Here is a 23,666-nt window from a genome sequence, read left to right on the forward strand (position 1 = left end):
TTTCCAACGTCCGACTTGATTTAGACTCCTTAATAAAGCAGTCTACAACTTCCTCGTTGGCACAATCAACCTTGCAGTCGGTCGCCTTTGATAGTAGATTGCGCGAGTGGAATGGATTGCGTCGTTCTAAACCGACAGGTGTCCCACGCGTGAGCGTATAGCAGCGGCATTTAGAAGTATCCGCTTCTTTCTTCTTCTATTAGTACAGTTCTCTTTGGGTATTGTAGCCTATCAAAGTTTAATGGCACTTTAATTCACTTCAACTGTTTCTTATGGTACATGTCCTATCTGAGGTAAAGTTGGTTTGTGTGGAGTTTTTTGGAATGATGGGGGAAGAGAAAGATCATTTTTGGATGAAAACAAGTCAGCCCATGAAGACGTGCCTTCCTCAAGTAAAGTTGCCTATGTGTGAGCTGAGCATCTCAGAGCATTTTCAGAAGAAATACACTTACATTTCTGTCATGTCTTCTCCTATGTTTGCTAATGGGGTTGAATTATTATGTTGGACAGGAATTTATTTGAAGAGTGACAGAATGAGTATTGATTGATGTTGCATCTTTGAACTTGTTCCCTTTGAATAGAAAAAGTATAAACACAATTAATTAAGAAAATAACAAATTGCATCAACAGGTGTACATACTTACACGAATCAAAGTCAATTTGATTTGTGTAAGTAAATTCCCATGTGTTTTTAAATAAAAAAGTAACACAAAAAAACAAACGTATTGTTCTTAGAGTCTGTCGCATTCCCACTCTGGCCCATCAGACAGATGGGGCACTTCGATAAAGAACATCTCCTTGTTGGCGGGAGGAGGAGGAGTACAGGGGTGGCTCCCCACTCCCGAATCTGGGCTTGAGGAGGCCTTAATCGCTGTCAGCGGATACGGATTGCCAGGGGCATACTTCATCTCCTTCGGGTGATGAGGAGGTGCTTTGAGTCCATTGCCTCTTCCAGAGCCCTGGTGAGCATCGCCTTTCGGCTTAAAACGCTTGAGCTTGACCGTGTCCTTGCCATCGCCAGTGCAGGGCAGCAAGACGGCGACGTCCTTGCGGAACTTGGAGCTGAGGCCGAAGTAGATGAGCGGGTTGTAGAAGCTGGCCGACTTGGCAAAGAGGCGGGTGAAGATGCTGGTGAGGCTGGGTATGTGGAAGCCACAGGCCGACCACATGGAGACCACGGCGTACGGCGACCACGCCAGGATGAATGCTGTGCAGATGACAATGGATACCTTGGAGAAAACAAAAGTTAGGATGACTGTTAGATCATAACCCATCGTTTAACGCTTGATCTATATGTAGTATTGTTTGTACATCTGCAATTTTTTGGGACTCTGACACATGCTCACTCTAATATCATATCTAATATCTACTCTGGATTGTTTATTGGACTCACTCTGTCACTTCTTGTTTAGATTTTTGAATTGTATCTGCGAGACATTCTTTTTAATTTCTTTTTAATATATTTATTTTTTACACCTTTTTCCTCCCCAATTGCGTGGTACCCAGTTCATAGTTACAGTCTTGTCCCGTCGCTGCAACTCCCGTACGGACTCGGGAGAGGCAACGGTTGGGAGCCATACGTCCTCCGAAACACAACCCAGCCAAGCTGCACTGCTTCTTGACACAATGACTGCGATGACCACTTAACCCGGAAGCACCAATGTGTTGGAGGAAACACTGCATTGCGTCCAGCCCGCCACAGGAGTCGCTAGTGCACGAAGGGACAAGAACATCCCTGTCGGCCAAACCCTCCCTTAACCCAGACGACGCTGGGCCAATTGTGCGCCGCCCCATGGGTCTCGTGGTTGCGGCCTGCTGCGACAGAGCCTGGACTCGAACCAGGATCTCTAGTGGCACAGCTAGCACTGCGACGCAGTGCCTAGGGCCACTGCTCCACTCGGGAGGCCATTTGTGAGACATTCTTACTGCACTCTTGGAGCTAGTAACATAAGCATTTCGCCGCACCTGCTGATAACACCTGCAAATCTTTGTCCATGACCAATAAACGTTGATTTGATTTGAATTCTACTCACAATTGTGACGTCCCTTTCAATCGTTCTCTGCCTTTCGGTCAGGTCTCCCTCAGCGGCCATGGCGTTGCCTCTCTTCACCGTGTTGATGATGGACACGTAGGTGAAGAGCATGACCAGCACGGGGACAAAGAAGCAGAAGATGAGGATGGAGATGATGTAGGACTTGTAGACGGTGGAGTAGTTGGCTTTGGCCCAGTCGATTTCACACGTTCCATAACCGCGATCTAAAAGAAGGAGGAGTTTGAGATGCACCATTTTTTTTTTTACCTTCATGCGTTTCTTTGTTGGCATTTTTAAAATATTTGTTCAGGTGAAGATAGTTTAAAATGTAAGAATTTCCTCTATTTTGGCCCTTTAAAAACTCGGGGTAAGTGTGAAAAAAGGTCCACATATGTCAAAATGTGGTCAGTTCTTGTTTAAAGATTTTCTTCTACTAATATTTTAGATAGCAACTTGCTATTCTTTTTTTGTCGTCATTGTGCACATACAAATCTTGAAAATGTTGCCCAACCAGAATGTTACAAGAACCTAACACAAGTAAGTGGCCCTGTATCAAATAGTATGTCACATGATTACTAGCCATGTTTATCTCACCTGTGTAACTCCCCCAGCCCAGAAGGGGCGCTCCCGACCAGAACACAGCCCCCATCCAGATGAATATTAGGCACATGCCTATGGTTGTGTTGGTTATGCAGTGAGCTAGGTAAAGGAAAAGAGTTCAAAGTTCAAAGAAAGGCTCCCACAAGATCATTGCATCTGACCAGAACATCTAGCCATTTTTCTTCCAACTTTATTGGAATTATTGAGATGACCATTAAAGGTTAAGGTCGTGTCACAGTGTCTTACCTTTACTCGGATGGCATCCCTTGATGTATCTTGTGACACTGATGACAGTCAAAGTATTGATGCTGCTGAGGCCGAAGACCAAGGTGAAGAAGCCGTCCACCTGGGAAAGACCAACAATACTGTTAGAGATGCTTAGAGGGGGAAGCTGTAGGGAAGAGAATCTCAAAACAAATACAGTAGAAAAAAAAACAGACATCCACTTGCAAAAGTTGAAGGACTCCAATCACTCAGAAAATCAAGTTGAAAACAAGTATCCTGCTGTTGAATACTTGTTTGGGTTCACGTACTTAACAAATCCATCATTAACCAATTACTGATTTTGTGTGAATAGGGCTCCTCTCTACTTTGCCAAATCCTTCTCCTGGTTGTTCAGTTTTCAGTTCACCAGGATGAACACTTGTATTGCCAGAACACAGAAGAGCTGATCTAGCTACATTGACTGGAGTTATAGATCAGTCCATCACAGCTATGGTTAGCAGTGGTGAAGTATGTCTGATCAAGATCAACAGCTTCTACCAAATTAACTTAAATGTATCTTCCTAGTAGAGACAGGAGCCAATGTACTTTGACTGATCAGATTACTTAATCTAATATATTTACATCCAAGCCCCATTCACTTTTGCCTCACGGTCAGATACACTTTGGAGGACCATGCATATGTCTATTGGAGGAAAAATCTTGGACCATACTTTAAAAAAACACCTGGTGGGATGCTTCAAGCAACATAGCATTTTCTGCAAATGGGGTTTCTCCATAATTGGAAACAAACCTGCGTTCAAATGCTATTTCAAATATCTAAACTCCTTTTTACATACATTTGAAGTAAGTAATTCAGATATATCTTATTTGAAAAGGCAAGTAGTTTAATATTTTTATGTATTTGGAAATACACTTGGAAAGTATTTGAAAATACTCTCAAATACAATTTGGTAGATTTGGCTTTTACAAATAACAATTCAAATACTTCAATAAAAGTACTTGTTTTGAGCTGTTTATTTAAAAAAATAAAAATACACTTTTTCCTGTGTATTTTAAATACCAAACACTCAAATACACATGTATTTGAACCCAGGTCTGGTTGGAAAGTAGTTACATGCCAGAGTTCATGTCCTATCATGCATTTTACTTGCTCCTTATTAGGGTAAGCAAACCCATTAAGCTCACGTACGTACCCATTAAACCCACTTCCAATTTTGGATTTAAAAAAAATAATATATACATTTCCTGGTTTTTAATGTTTCAACCAATTCATCTGATTGTTATTTCCATACCAGTTTTTATTCTAAGACAATCAGACATTTATTAAGTTATTGATAGTGTGTACTGGAGGTGCAGGAGCAGAGTGTAGTGAACAGGCACACTTTTTATTCTGGTCCAACGAAAGCACAAAAGTACATAAATGTGCCCAAACACGAAAATAAACAAAAAGTATGGCGTGTAACAATACCCACATAACATAAATACAAGTTCACACAAAGACATGGAGGGGAACAGAGGACTAAATACATGCAGTGTGGTTAGGGAATGAAAACCAGGTGTGTATGGAACAAGACAAAACAAATGGAAATATGAAAAATGGAGTGGCGATGGCTAGAAAGCCGGTGACGTCAAACGCCGTGCGCCACCCGAACAAGGAGAAGGAGCAGAGTTCGGCGGAAGGCGTGACAGACATGTATGTGTAAGTTCTTACTAGTTGTCAATTTCAAAACTGCAAAAAAACTTTGGTGTGGATGTGACTCTGATACACCTTTTTTTGTTACATTTTCTGTACCTTCTCAGATAAGTGATCACACTTAATGTAAAATTAAGATATTAATTGATATATGTTGATATGATATGTGTTGATATGTGTTGATATATGATAGCATACTACATAGGTATTAATGACTATTTATTGCCAATTGAAAATATGGGTTTTTCATGCAACCAGTCGTACCACATGTCAGTCAATACAGTAGCAACACAACTTGGTGAACCACAACGATATAATAGATCTTAAGCACTCAACAGCTCACATTTTTTATGAATTTAGTCTTATTTTACTGTTAAATAAACCTTGCATTGTTATACATGGTTGCCTTTTTTGTAAATTTGACATTTATCTCAGGTGGGCTTGAAGGGTACAGTAGCACAACAATCACTCGCTCTAAACAGAATGTAAAATAAAATAATATTGTTCAATATGATCAATACTAACGTCACATATTATTGTAGTCTATAGTGCATACTTATACCCCAAACCATTGGTTTCCAAATATTTTATGACTGAACTTTGCTATTGTCTTTTTATTTTTTTAATTTTTTTTTAACCATAAATCACTGTTCCAAAAAAGCCCAGTAGCCTGGTTTGCATTGAAACACATGGAGATTGTGTGTTGATATCCCTAATAATCAATGAACCTGAACATAAGTGTTTTTTCTTCAGATTTATTTTCATTAAAATACTCAAATTAAATGTATGCATCTCATGCATCTATTCATGGTTTCATTTACAAAGATGAAAAACAATTAAGAACAATTAAAAACCTCTATACTCTCTCCAAGACGTTTGGAGTGGACAGATAGTCATTGATGCAGAGAGAGAAGAATAAGATCAGGGTTGAAGGATATCAGGGATGGAAGATCTAGAAGTATTGGACAAAAATGGAAACAAATGAGGGACAAGAAGATGACTATTGGATGACTGTTTATGCACTTAGAGCCAGGGGCATTGTCATATTGTCCATCATTCATCCAGTTTTTTCTATATTTGGGTTGACCACGTGTACCTTTAATATAACAGTAGAGAGGGAAATTTGAAACTGTCTTCACACAGGCTTTAGGAAGACAAGTTGAACTAACGAACAAGAATAAGACTACAGCAAATGTGAACCAGCTTTCAGGTAATTCATTTAAAGTTGTTTGTAATTATGGTCTTTGTGCATGGCGTCTTATCCACAGAGGGCCGGCGAGGGTGCATGTTTTGTTCTCACCAAGCAGTATCACTGACTCAACTTGTCAAGTCTTGGTTGAAGTCTATGATTAGTTGATTAGTCGAATCAGGTGTGTACCGGTTGGCATGAACAAAAGCCTGGGTACACATTGTTCTATGCGGATACTATTGAACACCCGCTTTTATGAGTGCTACACCCATAATGAATAGTAATGATCAGTTTATTTTAATAACTTTAGGGGAGATTACTATAATTTAAGTTTACATAAGATATATCAGTTTGTAAGTTTTCAGCATTAGGAAATATATTTAAATGGATTATTTTAGAGGTGGGCTTATTTGGAACACCCATAGGCTTAAAGGGTACATTTAGTACCCATTAAACCCAGTCCGGACTTTCCACATATTTTATCAAATATTTTTCTCTTATATTAACAAATGGTATAAATCAAGTAATACAATTTCAAATGAGAGATTAATCTTTCATATTATCTCCACTTTTCGTAAAACAATTAGGGCACGTATATGTTAGAAATATCTAAACTTAAGATTTTGGTGGGCTTAATAGGTACACTTATCCTATAGTCCGGAATCTCATCTTTGACAACTCTCTCACCTTACTCTGACCCAGACATTCTATAATCAAGCATTCAATGTCTGCTGACCTCAGGACCACTTTTCTTTATTAGAAGAAACTCTCCTCATCTGCCCTCTCTGCCCTATTACTTAATAAATATATTTTATTTATCTCAGTCTTTAAAAAAAAATCATTTCTGTCTCTCCTCTTAGTTTGTTTTCATTTGGATGTTTTCTCATTGTTTTTAGCATTGGCCAATAGTAAATGAAAAGATTATTGTTCAGTGTTAGTTGGACATTATTCAACTACGGTTTGTCCCAAACAAGCAGCAACACCTGCTTGGGGAAATAACTGTAATTAACATTAAAACACACACACACACACTGTTGTTGTGTTAACAAGTTTGATACAAATACAACAGGGATAACTTTGTAATTTCACAGACATTGCATTCATTTTTTTTAAGGTGGCATTTTCTCACATTGTGCACTAAAACAAAAACCCATGTGGTAAATTGATTGATATTAGCCCTTGTGCAAATCACGCTTCCTCTTTAATCAAATGCTATAAGCATGTACCAAACCTTAACCATCCATCTATGTTTGGCTGTTGGTGTGGCAAAAGCATTCTTATTCCCCCCTAAGATAGTGCTAACATTATATTACTTCAGGTAAAGCCTACAGACCTTTTCTCCTGTGCTGTAGTTAGCAATATAATGCCTTTGTGACACCTTGTAAAACCACCCTCTCACTGCTTCAAGGTAACTAATCATCATCACTTAACGTGATGAATGTGCCAACACGCTACTTTTGATTGAATTAATGATCAACTGTCCAAAGCACCCATTGTTAATATTCTATTCGTAACCAAGCTAATTATAGAAAGGACCATCCCCCCTCCCCCCAAAGAACCATTGTAGTGTAGTGTATATAATGATCTGTTTCAACACATTTCTATGCTTTATCCATTGTGTTATTTTTAATAAGTCTCCATTCTGAGTGGACCATTGATATTCTTAACTAGGCAATTAGCAGGAAATGATAAAGAACTGGCAATGGGAACTAAGCCATAGAGCAGTGTTTTTGCAAATCGTAAAGGTACGTTGTCTTGTTTGTGTATTTGACATTTGTGTAGAGGATGGCGAAGTTAGCATCTCACAGTGACGTCACCTCCCAGGAGACCTGAACTACTAAAGTCCTGTCCAATCATGCCATGTTTTATGGGATGGCGGTAAATGTCTGTGTCTTGTGAGTATTGCAGTGAGTGAGTATAGTATCAGATCCTGCAGTAGGATGGCACATGCTACAGATGCAACACATTACCATTCACATACAATACAAATGTGAAGCATCTCACTTCTCAAAACAACTTTCCCCCCTCCAACCAGACACCCTCATTGCCTACCTGACATGTCCAGATCGAGGTAACCAAGTATCCGTTGTCCCGGAACACATTGAAGATCTCCAGGATCCCCCGTGAGTAGCCGAAGACGGAAATACTGGCATCGGAGATGGCCAGGTTAAAGGTGAGATAGTCCGTGGGCTGCAGCGACGCACGCTGCTTGTACAGGACGAAGATCACAATACTGTTGCCAAACCACGACAGCCAACCTGATGAGGAAATAAAACATTGGCATGCTAACTGATTGGTGTTATATAGCTCTGTTCCAGAAGCTAAAAACATTACATAGAGGGAAACTCACCACATCTATTACCAGTGTGTCCCAAAGTACCTATGAGCAAAGGCCTTGTCAGTTTTGTGAAATGTAATGGAATTGTAGTCACACCATACAAAATGAGGCTCATAAAGCAGTGTGATGCATTGAGGTGACAAAGTGCCTCATCTGTCATTTTAACCCTGCTGACCTCTCTTCAAACACTGCATATTCAAATACTCAAATTAGCATAAAACCTTCCTTCATGAAATTTCCTTTAGGGCTAATAGTAGGTATTTACAGGATAGGTAGCCTACCTATCCTGTAACTGAAATGACAGTCACACTATTGATTTCAAAAATCAGGATCAAATGAAATCAATGCAAATACATTTGCGCCAATTAACAGGTCATCTCAGGTCTACTTGCTAAGACACGTTGTTTACACGTCTTTCTGCCCTCTCTTAAAGAACGTCAGATTAGCTGGCTGCCATTCTTTCTTGATTGACGATTTCCACGGCTTAGACAGTATCTGAATGGTTGCAGGAGTCACCCCGCTTTGTCCTGGGCTACTTATAGCACCAAACCCACTAACCGTTGCCCATACACTACTCTGACAGTAACAGTAGTATAACAAACCATTAACAACGGTTTCTGTTATTGGTGATTTGTATTCTGCAGTGCAATCGAACTCTTCATCCAATCGTTGTTTATTGCGATATCAAAATATGGTAGAGTAAAAAAAAGAACAAGATAAATGTAGACAACTCTCTGGATTCTTTTTTTGCTGTTGTAAATTAGTAAAAACTACTGTCATTCATCCTACCCTAACGTTTAGGTAATAAAATATCAATTATGAAGTAGTAACTAGCCATTAGTGACATATTTCCAGATTATTTTGCCATGAAAGCAAAACTAAATAAAGTATTTGCATCATAAAAGCAAAGCTACATTTTAAAAACGAAATTACATTCCAACAAAATATATATAAAATATATATATAAATAACAACTGCATAAGAAAGTTCTCCCACCTAGCACCAGCAGGTATACTCCTATAATGGTCTCCCCTTGATCCGAGAAAGGTGGGTCTTTATTCGACATGGTAAAATTGTTATTCTTCCATTGAATATTAGCAATTTGAAAAGCATTATTGGCTGACATTTTGTTGTCCGAACGTTCCAGCTGTCGAGACATACACGGAGCTGCGCGCTCTCTACTTGCTAAGACACAAAGGTGCTTCCTCTGAGAAAACACTTGACCGGCTCCTCTTTCTCTAAATCCAGTCTAAAAATATTCTTCGGCGCACAGTGTGTTGTCTGAGAGGGATGACGTGTATTTAGCTAATCCCAATTATACCCCGAGGTTGATACACCTGCGGGGGGAAATCACTTGTTGTTTCTGACTTGAGCTATATGTTGTTTTGTCCTCGAGGAATTTGATTTGCAACTAAAGGAAACGTCCGTGTGTTATTGTATTTGGGTGAAGTTGTAGGCTAAGCACAAGTTGTTGTGGGTTTCATTTACTACATTATTAACTCAATTTAATAAAGCCCAGTGTATAATGAAAAATATTAGTCGAGTAGCCAGCCTACACGTTTTACAGGGACGCGCTGCCGTCAAATTGAGAGCAAATCAGCGACTCCCATGTAGCCTAAAACCGCTGTCCAAGGTGCTGAAAATGAGAGCGCTTTGAATAAAATTAGGCTTTTACTTGTCGAGATAGTCTAAATACGTTGTTGCAGTGACCTAGTCAAACCAATGATAGATCAATTAGACCTACATTTCTTATGACAAAATTATTTTAGGCATCTTAAATTCACGATGGCTTGGTACTAAAATAGTCTAAAAGAATGTATTAAGGCTGCCAATAATATGTTTTAAGATTAACGGCTAAGGGGTTCCAGAAATATGTAACTTTCAAACATTAACAAGTGCAATACATCAAATGAAAGAAACTTCTTGTTAATCTACCCATCGTGTCCGATTTCAAAAAGGCTTTACAGTGAAAGCACAATATATGATTATGTTAGGTCAGAGCCAAGTCACAAAAACACACAGCCATTTTTCCAGCCAAAGAGAGGAGTCACAAAAAGCAGAAATATAGATAAAATTAATCACTAACCTTTGATGATCTTCATCAGATGACTCATAGGACATCATGTTACACAATACATGTATGTTTTGTTCGATAAAGTCCATATTTATATCCAAAAATCTCAGTTTACGTTCAGTTAATGTTTTGCTTCCAAAACATCTGGTGATTTTTCAGAGAGCCACATCAATTTACAGAAATACTCATAATAAACATTGATAAAAGATACAACTGTTATTCACAGAATTAAAGATATACTTCTCCTTAATGCAATCGCTGTGTGAGATTTTTTAAAAATTTTACGGAAAAAGCAAACCATGCAATAATCTGAGTACGGCGCTCAGAGACCAAAACAACCCAAACATATATCCGCCATGTTGGAGTCAACAGAAGTCAGAAATAAAATTATAAATATTCACTTATCTTTGATGGTCTTCATCAGAATGCACTCCCAAATGCTCACTAACAGGGATGTAAAACAAATGTGTGCACAAAATTTGAGAGAAATAAGCATTTTTTATGTAAGGAAAATGTCTGGGATTTTTCGTTTCTGCTCATGAAACATAGGACCAACACTTTACATGTTGCGTTTATATTTTTGCTTAGTATATATTGTATCCTCAAAAGCTAAATTGAACATGGTAGACATAAAGCAGGGCTATTCAACTGAGGGCCCGCTGGCCAGATCTGGACCGTTTATTCATTTGGACTGGCCCTTTGATCAATTTTGAACATGAATAAAAGATCTGCAAAAACAAATCCCCTCCAAAATCTGAACAAAAAAAGATAGAAATGCCAAAGGGGGTGGAGTTGCAATCTACTGCAGAGACAGCCTGCAGAGTTCTGTCATGCTATCCAGGTCTGTGCCCAAACAGGTCGAGCTTCTACTTTGAAGAATCCACCTTTCCATAAATATGTCTCCCACTGTTGCCGCTTGTTATAGACCCCCTCAGCACCCAGCTGTGCCCTGGACACCATATGTGAAGTAATTAACCCCCATTTATCTTCAGAGTTTGTACTGTTAGGTGACCTAAACTGGGATATGCTTAACACCCCTGCCGTCCTTCAATCTAAGATAGATGCCCTCAATCTCACACAAATTATCATGGAATCTACCAGGTACAACCCTAAATCAGTAAACACAGGCACCCTCGTAGATATCATCCTGACCAACCTACCCTCTAAATACACCGCTGCTGTCTTCAACCAGGATCTCAGCGATCCTGCGTCCGTAATTGCTCCGCGGTCAAAAGACCACCCCTCATCACTGTCAAATGCTCCCTAAAACACTTCAGAGAGCAGGCCTTTCAAATCGACCTGGCCCAGGTATCCTGAAAGGATATTGACCTCATTCCATAAATAGAGGTTGCCTGGTTATTCTTTAAAAGTGGTTTCCTCACCATCTTAAATAAGCATGACACATTCAAAAAATGTTGACCTAAGAACAGATATAGCCCTTGGTTCGCTCCAGACCTGACTGCCCTCGACCAGCACAAAAACATCCTGTGGCGTATTGCATTAGCATCGAATAGCCCCTGTGATATGCAACTTTTCAGGGAAGTTAGGAACCAACATACACAGGCAGTTTGAAAAAATGTGCTTTTGCTTTCCTAACAGAAATTTGCATCCTGTAGCACAAACTCCAAAAAGTTCTGATACACTGTAAAGTCCATGGAGAATAAGAGCACCTCCTCCCAGCTGGCCACTGCACCGAGGCTAGGAAACACTGTCACCACCGATAAATCTACGATAATCGAGATTTTCAATAAGCATTTTTCTACGGCTGGCCATGCTTTCCACCTGGCTACCCCCCTACCCTGGTAAACAGCTCTGCACCCCCCACAGCAACTTGTCCAAGCCTCCCCCATTTCTCCTTAACCCAAATCCAGATAGCTGATGTCCTGAAAGAGCTGCAAAATCTGGACCCCTGCAAAACAGCTGGGCTAGACAATCTGGATCCTCTCTTTCTAAAATTATACATTTACATTTAAGTAATTTAGCAGACGCTCTTATCCAGAGCGACTTACAAATTGGTGCATTCACCTTATGACATCCAGTGGAACAGCCACTTTACAATAGTGCATCTAAATCTTTAAAGGGGGGTGAGAAGGATTACTTTATCCTATCCTAGGTATTCCTTAAAGAGGTGGGGTTTCAGGTGTCTCCGGAAGGTGGTGATTGACTCCGCTGTCCTGGCGTCGTGAGGGAGTTTGTTCCACCATTGGGGGCCAGAGCAGCGAACAGTTTTGACTGGGCTGAGCGGGAACTGTACTTCCTCAGTGGTAGGGAGGCGAGCAGGCCAGAGGTGGATGAACGCAGTGCCCTTGTTTGGGTGTAGGGCCTGATCAGAGCCTGGAGGTACTGAGGTGCCGTTCCCCTCACAGCTCCGTAGGCAAGCACCATGGTCTTGTAGCGGATGCGAGCTTCAACTGGAAGCCAGTGGAGAGAGCGGAGGAGCGGGGTGACGTGAGAGAACTTGGGAAGGTTGAACACCAGACGGGCTGCGGCGTTCTGGATGAGTTGTAGGGGTTTGATGGCACAGGCAGGGAGCCCAGCCAACAGCGAGTTGCAGTAATCCAGACGGGAGATGACAAGTGCCTGGATTAGGACCTGCGCCGCTTCCTGTGTGAGGCAGGGTCGTACTCTGCGGATGTTGTAGAGCATGAACCTACAGGAACGGGCCACCGCCTTGATGTTAGTTGAGAACGACAGGGTGTTGTCCAGGATCACGCCAAGGTTCTTAGCGCTCTGGGAGGAGGACACAATGGAGTTGTCAACCGTGATGGCGAGATCATGGAACGGGCAGTCCTTCCCGGGAGGAAGAGCAGCTCCGTCTTGCCGAGGTTCAGCTTGAGGTGGTGATCCGTCATCCACACTGATATGTCTGCCAGACATGCAGAGATGCGATTCGCCACCTGGTCATCAGAAGGGGAAAGGAGAAGATTAATTGTGTGTCGTCTGCATAGCAATGATAGGAGAGACCATGTGAGGTTATGACAGAGCCAAGTGACTTGGTGTATAGCGAGAATAGGAGTGGGCCTAGAACAGAGCCCTGGGGACACCAGTGGTGAGAGTGCGTGGTGAGGAGACAGATTCTCGCCACGCCACCTGGTAGGAGCGACCTGTCAGGTAGGACGCAATCCAAGCGTGGGCCGCGCCAGAGATGCCCAACTCGGAGAGGGTGGAGAGGAGGATCTGATGGTTCACAGTATCGAAGGCAGCCGATAGGTCTAGAAGGATGAGAGCAGAGGAGAGAGAGTTAGCTTTAGCAGTGCGGAGCGCCTCCGTGATACAGAGAAGAGCAGTCTCAGTTGAATGACTAGTCTTGAAACCTGACTGATTTGGATCAAGAAGGTCATTCTGAGAGAGATAGCGGGAGAGCTGGCCAAGGACGGCACGTTCAAGAGTTTTGGAGAGAAAAAAAGAAGGGATACTGGTCTGTAGTTGTTGACATCGGAGGGATCGAGTGTAGGTTTTTTCAGAAGGGGTGCAACTCTCGCTCTCTTGAAGACGGAAGGGACGTAGCCAGCGGTCAGGGATGAGTTGATGAGCGAGGTGAGGTAAGGGAGAAGGTCTCCGGAAATGGTCTGGAGAAGAGAGGAGGGGATAGGGTCGAGCGGGCAGGTTGTTGGGCGGCCGGCCGTCACAAGACGCGAGATTTCATCTGGAGAGAGAGGGGAGGGCAGTGTGGGGTAGGGCAGTGTGAGCAGAACCAGCGGTGTCGTTTGACTTAGCAAACGAGGATCGGATGTCGTCGACCTTCTTTTCAAAATGGTTGACGAAGTCATCTGCAGAGAGGGAGGAGGGGGAGGAGGATTCAGGAGGGAGGAGAAGGTGGCAAAGAGCTTCCTAGGGTTAGAGGCAGATGCTTGGAATTTAGAGTGGTAGAAAGTGGCTTTAGCAGCAGAGACAGAGGAGGAAAATGTAGAGAGGAGGGAGTGAAAGGATGCCAGGTCCGCAGGGAGGCGAGTTTTCCTCCATTTCCGCTCGGCTGCCCGGAGCCCTGTTCTGTGAGCACGCAATGAGTCGTCGAGCCACGGAGCGGGAGGGGAGGACCGAGCCGGCCTGGAGGATAGGGGACATAGAGAGTCAAAGGATGCAGAAAGGGGGAGAGGAGGGTTGAGGAGGCAGAATCAGGAGATAGGTTGGAGAAGGTTTGAGCAGAGGGAAGAGATGATAGGATGGAAGAGGAGAGAGTAGCGGGGGAGAGAGAGCAAAGGTTGGGACGGCGCGATACCATCCGAGTAGGGGCAGTGTGGGAAGTGTTGGATGAGAGCGAGAGGGAAAAGGATACAAGGTAGTGGTCGGAGACTTGGAGGGGAGTTGCAATGAGGTTAGTGGAAGAACAGCATCTAGTAAAGATGAGGTCGAGCGTATTGCCTGCCTTGTGAGTAGGGGGGGAAGGTGAGAGGGTGAGGTCAAAAGAGGAAAGGAGTGGAAAGAAGGAGGCAGAGAGGAATGAGTCAAAGGTAGACGTGGGGAGGTTAAAGTCACCCAGAACTGTGAGAGGTGAGCCGTCCTCAGGAAAGGAGCTTATCAAGACATCAAGCTCATTGATGAACTCTCCGAGGGGACCTGGAGGGCGATAAATGATAAGGATGTTAAGCTTGAAAGGGCTGGTAACTGTGACAGCATGAAATTCAAAGGAGGCGATAGACAGATGGGTAAGGGGAGAAAGAGAGAATGACCACTTGGGAGAGATGAGGATCCCGGTGCCACCACCCCGCTGACCAGAAGCTCTCGGGGTGTGCGAGAACACGTGGGCGGACGAAGAGAGAGCAGTAGGAGTAGCAGTGTTATCTGTGGTGATCCATGTTTCAGTCAGTGCCAAGAAGTCGAGGGACTGGAGGGAGGCATAGGCTGAGATGAACTCTGCCTTGTTGGCCGCAGATCGGCAGTTCCAGAGGCTACCGGAGACCTGGAACTCCACGTGGGTCGTGCGCTGGGACCACCAGATTAGGGTGGCCGCGGCCACGCGGTGTGGAGCGTTTGTATGGTCTGTGCAGAGAGGAGAGAACAGGGATAGACAGACACATAGTTGACAGGCTACAGAAGAGGCTACGCTAATGCAAGGAGATTGGAATGACAAGTGGACTACACGTCTCGAATGTTCAGAAAGTTAAGCTTACGTAGCAAGAATCTTATTGACTAAAATGATTAAAATGATACAGTACTGCTGAAGTAGGCTAGCTGGCAGTGGCTGCGTTGTTGACTTTGTAGGCTAGCTGGCAGTGGCTGCGTTGTTGACACTACACTAATCAAGTCGTTCCGTTGAGTGTAATAGTTTCTACAGTGCTGCTATTCGGGGGCTAGCTGGCTAGCTAGCAGTGTTGATTACGTTACGTTGCATTAAAAGAACGACAATAGCTGGCTAGCTAACCTAGAAAATCGCTCTAGACTACACAATTATCTTTGATACACAGACGGCTATGTAGCTAGCTATGTAGCTAGCTACGATCAAACAAATCAAACCGTTGTGCTGTAATGAAATGAAATGAAAATGTGATACTACCTGTGGAGCGAAGCGGAATGCGACCGGGTTGTTGAGTGCGGAAGTTCTATTCAGTAGACGTTGGCTAGCTGTTGGCTAGCTAGCAGTGTCTCCTACGTTAAGGACGACAAATAGCTGGCTAGCTAACCTCGGTAAATTAAGATAATCACTCTAAGACTACACGCTCTAAACTACACAATTATCTTCGATACGAAGACAGCAAAGACAACTATGTAGCTAGCTAACACTACTCTAATCAAGTCGTTCAGTTGAGTGTAATAGTTTATACAGTGCTGCTATTCGGTAGTGGTGGACGTTTGCTAGCTGGCTAGCTGCTGGGCAGATAGCAGTGTAGACTACGTTAGGACGATGAAATACGAAGTTGCAATAGAAGTGCTGACTGTTTCACTTTGTTGTCCTCTTTCTTTTCCTTTTTCTTCTGTCCTTCTTTTGTCTTCCTTTCTTCTGTTAACTAGATATTTTTTGTTGTTATTCTTTGTAAGCTAGCTAGCTTCTTCTTATTATCCCCCGCAATTGTTGCAACCCCTATTACTAGCCTATTCAACCTCTCTTTCGTATCATCTGAGATCCCCAAAGATTGGACAGCTGCTGCGGTCATCCTCCTCTTCAAAGGGGGAGACACTCTAGGCCCAAACTGTTACAGACCTATATCTATCCTACCCTGCCTTTCTAAGGTCTTCGAAAGCCAAGTTAACAAACAGATCACCAACAATTTCGAATCCCACCGTACCTTCTCCGCTATGCAATCTGGTTTCCGAGCTGGTCATGGGTGCACCTCAGCCACGCTCAAGGTTCTAAACGATCTCATAACCGCCCTCGATAAAAGACATTACTGTGCAGCCGTATTCATCGACCTGTCCAAGGCTTTTGACTCTGTCAATCACCACATTCTTATCTGCAGACTCAACAGCCTTGGTTTCTCAAATGACTGCCTCGCCTGGTTCACCAACTACTTCTCAGACAGAGTTCAGTGTGTCAAGTCGGAGGGCCTGTTGTCAGGACCTCTGGTAGTCTCTATGGGGGTGCCACAGGGTTCAATTATCGGGCAACTCTTTTCTCTGTATACATCAATGATGCTGCTCTTGCTGCTGTTGATACTCTGATCCACCTCTACGCAGACAACACCATTCTGTATACTTCTGGCCCTTCTTTGGACACTGTGTTAACAAACCTCCAAACGAGCTTCAATGCCATGCAACTCTCCTTCCTTGGCCTCCAACTGCTCTTAAATGCAAGTAAAACTAACTGCATGCTCTTCAACCGATAGCTGCCCGCACCTGCCCATCCGTCCAGCATCACTACACTCTGGACGGTTCTGACTTAGAATATGTGGACAACTACAAATACCTAGGTGTCTGGTTAGACTGTAAACTCTCCTTCCAGACTCACATTCAGCATACCCAATCCAAAATTAAACCCAGAATCGGCTTCCTATTTCACAACAAAGCAGCATTCACTCATGCTGCCAAACATACCCTCGTAAAACGGACGATCCTACTGATACTTGACTTTGACGATGTCATTTACAAAATAGCCTCCAACACTCTACTCAGCAAACTGGATGCAGTCTATCACAGTGCCATCTGTTTTGTCACCAAAGCCCCATATACTACCCACCACTGCGAACAGTATGCTCTCGTTGGCTGGCCCTCGCTTCATATTCATCGCCAAACCCACTGGCTCCAGGTCATCTATAAGTCTTAAAGTAAAGCCCCGCCTTATCTCAGCCCCACGCTCCAGCAGGTATTTGCCACTGGTCACCCCCAAAGCCAACTCCTCCTTTGGCCGCCTGTCCTTCCAGTTCTCTGCTGCCAATGCCTGGAACGAATTGCATAAATCACTGAAGCTGGAGACTCATATCTCCTTAACTTTAAGCATCAGCTGTCAGAGCAGCTTACAAATCATTGCACCTGTACATAGCCCATCTGTAAATAGCCCACCCAACTACCTCATCCCTATATTGTTTGTTTTCTTGCTCCTTTGCACCGGAGTATCTCAACTTGCTCATTCATCTTCTGCACATCTATCACTCTAGTATTTAATTGCTAAATTGTAATTATTTCGCCCCTATGGCCTATTTATTGCCTTACCTCCCTAATCTTACTTAATTTGCACATACTGTATATAGACTTTTCTATCGTGTTATTGACTGTACGTTTGTTTACTCCATGTTTAACTCTGTGATGTTTGTGTCGCACTGAATGGCAGTTGTAAATGAGAACTTGTTCTCAGCTGGCCTACCTGGTTAAATAAAGGTGTTTTTTTTTTTAATTTAATGTTCTGTTTCAAAATGACAAGCACTATTGTGGTTATCTGTTGTGTGGCTTCTAGCGCCTATGTGGCATGTTGATAATTTTTTCTTCATATGAATTTGGCTCTAGCGATTGAACGGTTTAAAACTTATGACCCCATTCCTGAAAACTACGACTCTCAGGAACCTGTACATGCTTTCTATGTTCCTTTCTGATGCTCACAAGGACTAGTTGAAAGGGAGTGTGAGGGAAATTAATTTAAAGCATACTTCCTTCAGATTGGAATTTGGTATTACCTGATTTGAGATACTTAGCTTTCAGATTATTTTAAAATGACCGATTTACTTTCAGTTAAAAAGCTTTTAATAGTTATTTAAATAAAATAAAAATGGTGGGCGCTCGTTGTGCCTTTTCCTTTTCAATGATGATCAAATGTTTCGGTTACACCTCGACTCTCATTGGCTGAGCACTCTCCACTTCTTTCCTAATGACTTTTATCAACATTTAATTTGAAGAAAAGTGCTTTATTGGTGTGTGTGCGTTGCTTTTTTTTTTTTAATACTGTTCATCCAAAGAAAAAGTGCATGTGGAAACTGTCCGCGGCCCCCCTGCAATTAACCTTTTTTTACATCTGGCCCTTGTAAGAATATAGTTGAATATTGTTTTGATTTGAAACAATCTGCAGACCTTTTGTTTAGTTTGACCTTCCTTTGGTGTCCGCAGTGCAAAACCATAATGAATAGCCTATGTTGTGTTGATTGTGACTTGTGTGAATATAAGATGCCAACTGTATTTAAGACCCGGTTTGTGGATTGATACATGCAATAGCTGGTAGACATTTTGTATAGTGGAAGACGCTCCGAATTCTTTGCCTTGTGAACTGCAAAGGGAAAAGTCAAACTGTGTACATAGGTCATCCCTTTACTGTTATGGCCTCTCTGCTAGGGTTAGGCCCATTAGGAGCTTACTGAGCTAATGTGACCTCAAAGAGACATACTGATTGCTGTAGAGTAATGTTTAATGTTGAACTTTGGCACGGTGAACAGATCACAGAACTGTGCCTTGGGGCTACATACTTTCTACCTGGAGTAGGGCGGTGTGCAATCTCAGAACAAATTTGACACTATTCAAATTTAAGGTGTGACGTGGAAATGGACCTCATGAGCTGAACACACACATCAGCTGTGTCTTGATATCCATTGTTGCACACACACACACACACACACACACACACACACACACACACACACACACACACACACACACACACACACACACACACACACACACACACACACACACACACACACACACACACACACACACACACACACAAGCTCTTGATAGCCATTGTCCCTACATGTTAACATCTGTAGCTTTCAGACTCATAGCAGCTGGGTTCATTCATAAAATTAATTATATTAAGTCATTCTATCAGACGTCAGCCATAACCAGGAAGCCCAGTCCTCCCTTTCACCTCAGCCAGTCGAAGTGCACTCCTCGACCACCTAATTGCATGTAACAGCTAGCTGAGCGCACCAAGCTTATGCAATGGAGTCAAACTATGGTGTTGGCTTCAAGCGCCTTTATTAAGGTAATGATCCGAGACAGAGGGCCCTTCATTTGATGAGTCATGGTTTATGAGTAATGTTCTGACGAATGCACGCCGCTATTCCTGTGTAGAAGTTTTCAATGAGGGCTCTTACATGCGTCAGCACCCACGACCATGCCTTGACCACTGATTCTCTTTCTGTCTTTCTCTTGGACTCGTGGGTCTTTTTCTTTCTCTCTTCCTTTCTCCCTTAGAAGCCACATGTTTGTATTTAACTGTGTAACATGTGTTGGAAGTCCTTGAAATGCTACAAGGGAATTCACAAAAGAATGCACTATACACCATAAATACAAAAAAAGAGTTTTCAGTTCTCTTGTACAGAGCATTTCCTACTGTACAAAGCCTCAATTTTAGGCTCAAGCAATTTAGGAAGCTTCCTCCAAAGTTTAACTGTACCATAGCAACTCAAAGGAAATTGCTTGAGAAACAATTATAGTGAAAGCACATTGAATGTGAACATCTGTCTCTCTCTTCACTCTCTCTCTTGCTCTTTTCTCCCTCTCTCCTTTCACCTTTAATGTGTCACTACAGGATTTACGTTCTTCTCTCCTCTAATGCGGTTGTATACGAATTCCCCTCTTTCTCCGTCTGACGGGCGCAAATGGAAGCCGTTTGACCTTAGCGAGGGGTGTTAATGACTCCCCTCCTGTGGCGTGTGTGGGTAGGAAGCGTAGGATGAGGGTTTCGGGAGGCGGGTGGGGGGGAAGGGACAGGTCAATTTAACGGTGCAATTCATTAAAAATCCTACAATGTGATTTTCTGGATTTTTTTTTTTTCTCATTTTGTCTGTCATAGTTGAAGTGTACCTATGATGAAAATTACAGGCCTCTCTCATCGTTTTAAGTGGGAGAACTTGCACAATTGGTGGCTGACTAAATACTTTTTGCCCCATGGTATAATATACAGAGAGAGATATACAAAATGTTTTGTGTTAGGCTATAAAAACGGATTTTATCAAACAAAAGATCATTCATTGTGTAAAAATGAGCATTGGAAACAGACGAAGATCGTCAAAGGTAAACAATTGGATTTAAATGCAGTTTGTGATTATGTTACACCTGTGCTGGTTGAAATAGTTGGTTTTTATGGGGCTCTATGCTCAGATAATCGCATCGTATTCTTTCGCAGTAAATCTTTTTTTAAATCTGACAACGCAGTTGGATTAGCAAGATTCTAGACACTTGTATCTTCATGAATGTTTAATATGACTATTTATATAGCGATCACCGTATGTTGTGGAATTTCAGCCCGCTACCGGGTTCCATGTTCAGAGAGGTTAACAACAATCACTGCCTTTTTGCAGTGGAGAGGATTACTCTCAATGGCAAGTTTTCGGGATTTTTTTTGGTCTTTACAAAGATCAAACCATTGTCTGTTATGGAATAAAAACAGCCGTTTTGGGTAGCGGTCAACCGATTATGATTTTTCAACCCCGATACCGATTATTGGAGAACCAAAAAAAGCTATTTTTGGTTCTCCTATATATATACACATATACATATACACATATACATATATACATATATTCCATAACAGACAATGGTTTGATCTTATATATATATATTGTCATTATTAAAGATGTATATATATTTAATAATGACAATTACAACAATACTGAATGAAATTTTAACTTAATATAATACATAAAAAAATATATATTTCTGTCTCAAATAAATTATGTTCAATTTGGTTTAAATAATGAAAAAATAACAGTCTCTCTAGATCTCTCTATACCATTTGTATTTCATATACTTGTGACTATTGGATGTTCTTACAGGCACTTTAGTATTTCCAGCATAATCTTGGGAGTTGATAGGCTTGAAGTCATAAACAGCACTGTGCTTCAAGCATTGCTAAGAGCTGCTGGCAAACGCAGTAAAGTGCTGTTTGAATGAATGTTTAACAGCCTGCTGTCTACCACCACTCAGTCAGACTGCTCTATCAAATATCAAATCATAGACTTAATTATAATATAATAAACACACAGAAATACGAGCCTTTGATCATTTATATGTTCAAATCCAGAAACTATCATTTCAAAAACAAAACGTTTATTCTTTCAGTGAAATATGGAACCTTTACGTATTTTATCTAATGGTTGGCAACCCTAAGTCTAAATATTACTGTTACATTGTACAACCGTCAATGTTATGTCATAATTATGTAAAATTCTGGCAAATGAATTACGGTCTTTGTTAGGAAGAAATGGTCTTCACACAGTTCGCAACGAGCCAGGCAGCCCAAACTTTTGCATATACCCTGACTCTGCTTGCACTGAACGCAGGAGAAGTGACAATTTCTCTAGTTAATATTTCCTGCTAACATGCATTTCTTTTAACTACATATGCAGGTTTAAGAAATATATGCCTCTGTGTATTAACGCATTGATGTTTATGGTTAGGTACATTTGTGCAACAATTGTGCTTTTATCGCGAATGCGCTTTTGTTAAATCATCACCTGTTTGGCAAAGTTAAAGTAGGCTGTGATTTGATGATAAATTAACAGGCACCGCATTGATTATGGGGCGGCAGGGTAGCCTGGGGCGGCGGCAGGGTAGCCTGGGGCGGCGGCAGGGTAGCCTGGGGCGGCGGCAGGGTAGCCTGGGGCGGCGGCAGGGTAGCCTGGGGCGGCGGCAGGGTAGCCTGGGGCGGCGGCAGGGTAGCCTGGTGGTTACAAATGTACCCAGAGTGTTGGACTAGTAACCGAAAGGTTGCAAGTTCAAATCCCCAAGCTGACAAGGTACAATAAAAATCTGTTGTTCTGCCCCTGAACAGGCAGTTAACCCAATGTTCCTAGGCCATCATTGGACTATTTCTCAGGCCCAGAATCTAGAATATGTCAGGATTTGGCCAGGGTTGTTCTGGTTTTTGGTCACTAGATGCCCCCATTGTGCCTTTTGACCTTTTGTTTTCCCTTGATCCCCATTATTATTTGCACCTGTGCCTCGTTTCCCCTGATTGTATTTAAACCCTTTGTTTTCCTCTGTTCTTTGCTCTGTGTTTGTATGTTAGCACCCAGCCCTAGTACTCTTGAGAACTCTTGTTGATCCCGGTGGACTCTCTTGTGGAATTCTGTTTTTGTTCTTGTTTGTTTGTTTTTTGAGTATCTTTTGAGGCTTTTTGTGCTTTACCTTCCACCTTGTGGACTTACCTTTGTTGTCTTGGAGGATTACCTTTGTTCTTGTAGAATTCCTTTTGAGGTTGTGGAGTTACATGTTTTCCTGAAGAACTTCACTTTTTACTTCATTAAATACACCGTCTCAAGTACTGCTGTGTCTGCCTCATCTTCTGGGTGCTGCCGACTATTCGTGGCTCAGTTGGTTAAGTGACTGTTTCTCACTCCGGAGACCCGAGTTCGTAACCGGGTCCTGACAGAATATGCATATAATTGTCAGATTAGGATACACTCTAAAGTTTCCAAAACTGTCAAAATATTCAACCAGGAAGTGGCCTCTATTTTTAAAGCTCCATGGAGAGTCCAAAAATGATGCAGAAAAATTAATCCATGCTTTTGTCACTTCTAGGTTAGACTACTGCAATGCTCTAGTTTCCGGCTACCCGGATAAAGCACTAAATAAACTTCAGTTAGTGCAAAATACGGCTGCTAGAATCCTGACTAGAACCAAACAATTTGATAATATTACTCCAGTGCTAGCCTCCCTACACTGGCTTCCTGTCAAGGCAAGGGCTGATTTCAAGGTTTTACTGCTAACCTATAAAGCCTTACATGGGCTTGCTCCTACCTATCTCTCTGATTTGCTCCTGCCGTACATACCTACACGTACGCTACGGTCACAAGACGCAAGCCTCCTAATTGTCCCTAGAATTTCTAAGCAAACAACTGGAGGCAGGGCTTTCTCCTATAGAGCTCCATTTTTATGGAATGGTCTGCCTACCCATGTGAGAGACGTAAACTCGGTCTCAATCTTTAAGTCTTTACTGAAGACTCATCTCTTCAGTGGGTCATATGATTGAGTGTAGTCTGGCCCAGGAGTGTGAAGGTGAACGGAAAGGCTCTGGAGCAACGAACCGCCCTTGCTGTCTCTGCCTGGCCGGTTCCACTCTTTCCACTGGGATTCTCTGCCTCTAACCCTATTACAGGGGCTGAGTCACTGGCTTACTAGGGCTCTTTCATACCGTCGCTAGGAGGGGTGCG

At 42.3% G+C, this 23,666-nt stretch overlaps 1 protein-coding gene across 2 annotated transcripts in view; it reads right to left on the reverse strand.

Annotated features, from left to right (window-relative positions):
* Positions 1–500: 500 nt before the first annotated feature.
* The window catches only part of LOC118364715 (opsin-5-like), a 41,905-nt gene continuing 18,739 nt past the window's right edge, over positions 501–23,666 (reverse strand). The window contains exons 1-6 of one of the 2 annotated variants that reach the window (XM_035746410.2): positions 9,075–9,302; positions 7,793–7,998; positions 2,880–2,979; positions 2,628–2,732; positions 2,034–2,257; positions 501–1,229 (exon numbers count right to left, since the gene is read on the reverse strand). In XM_035746410.2, the coding sequence (XP_035602303.1) occupies positions 732–1,229; positions 2,034–2,257; positions 2,628–2,732; positions 2,880–2,979; positions 7,793–7,998; positions 9,075–9,237 (1,296 nt within the window). In that variant the 5' untranslated portion in view covers positions 9,238–9,302 and the 3' untranslated portion in view covers positions 501–731. Of the gene's footprint in view, positions 1,230–2,033; positions 2,258–2,627; positions 2,733–2,879; positions 2,980–7,792; positions 7,999–9,074; positions 9,303–23,666 lie in introns of those variants that run through there. The other variant, XM_052490652.1, reaches the window with a different exon arrangement.

The sequence above is a fragment of the Oncorhynchus keta genome, chromosome 32 (assembly GCF_023373465.1).
Source record: "Oncorhynchus keta strain PuntledgeMale-10-30-2019 chromosome 32, Oket_V2, whole genome shotgun sequence".
Taxonomy (NCBI): Eukaryota; Metazoa; Chordata; class Actinopteri; order Salmoniformes; family Salmonidae; genus Oncorhynchus; species Oncorhynchus keta.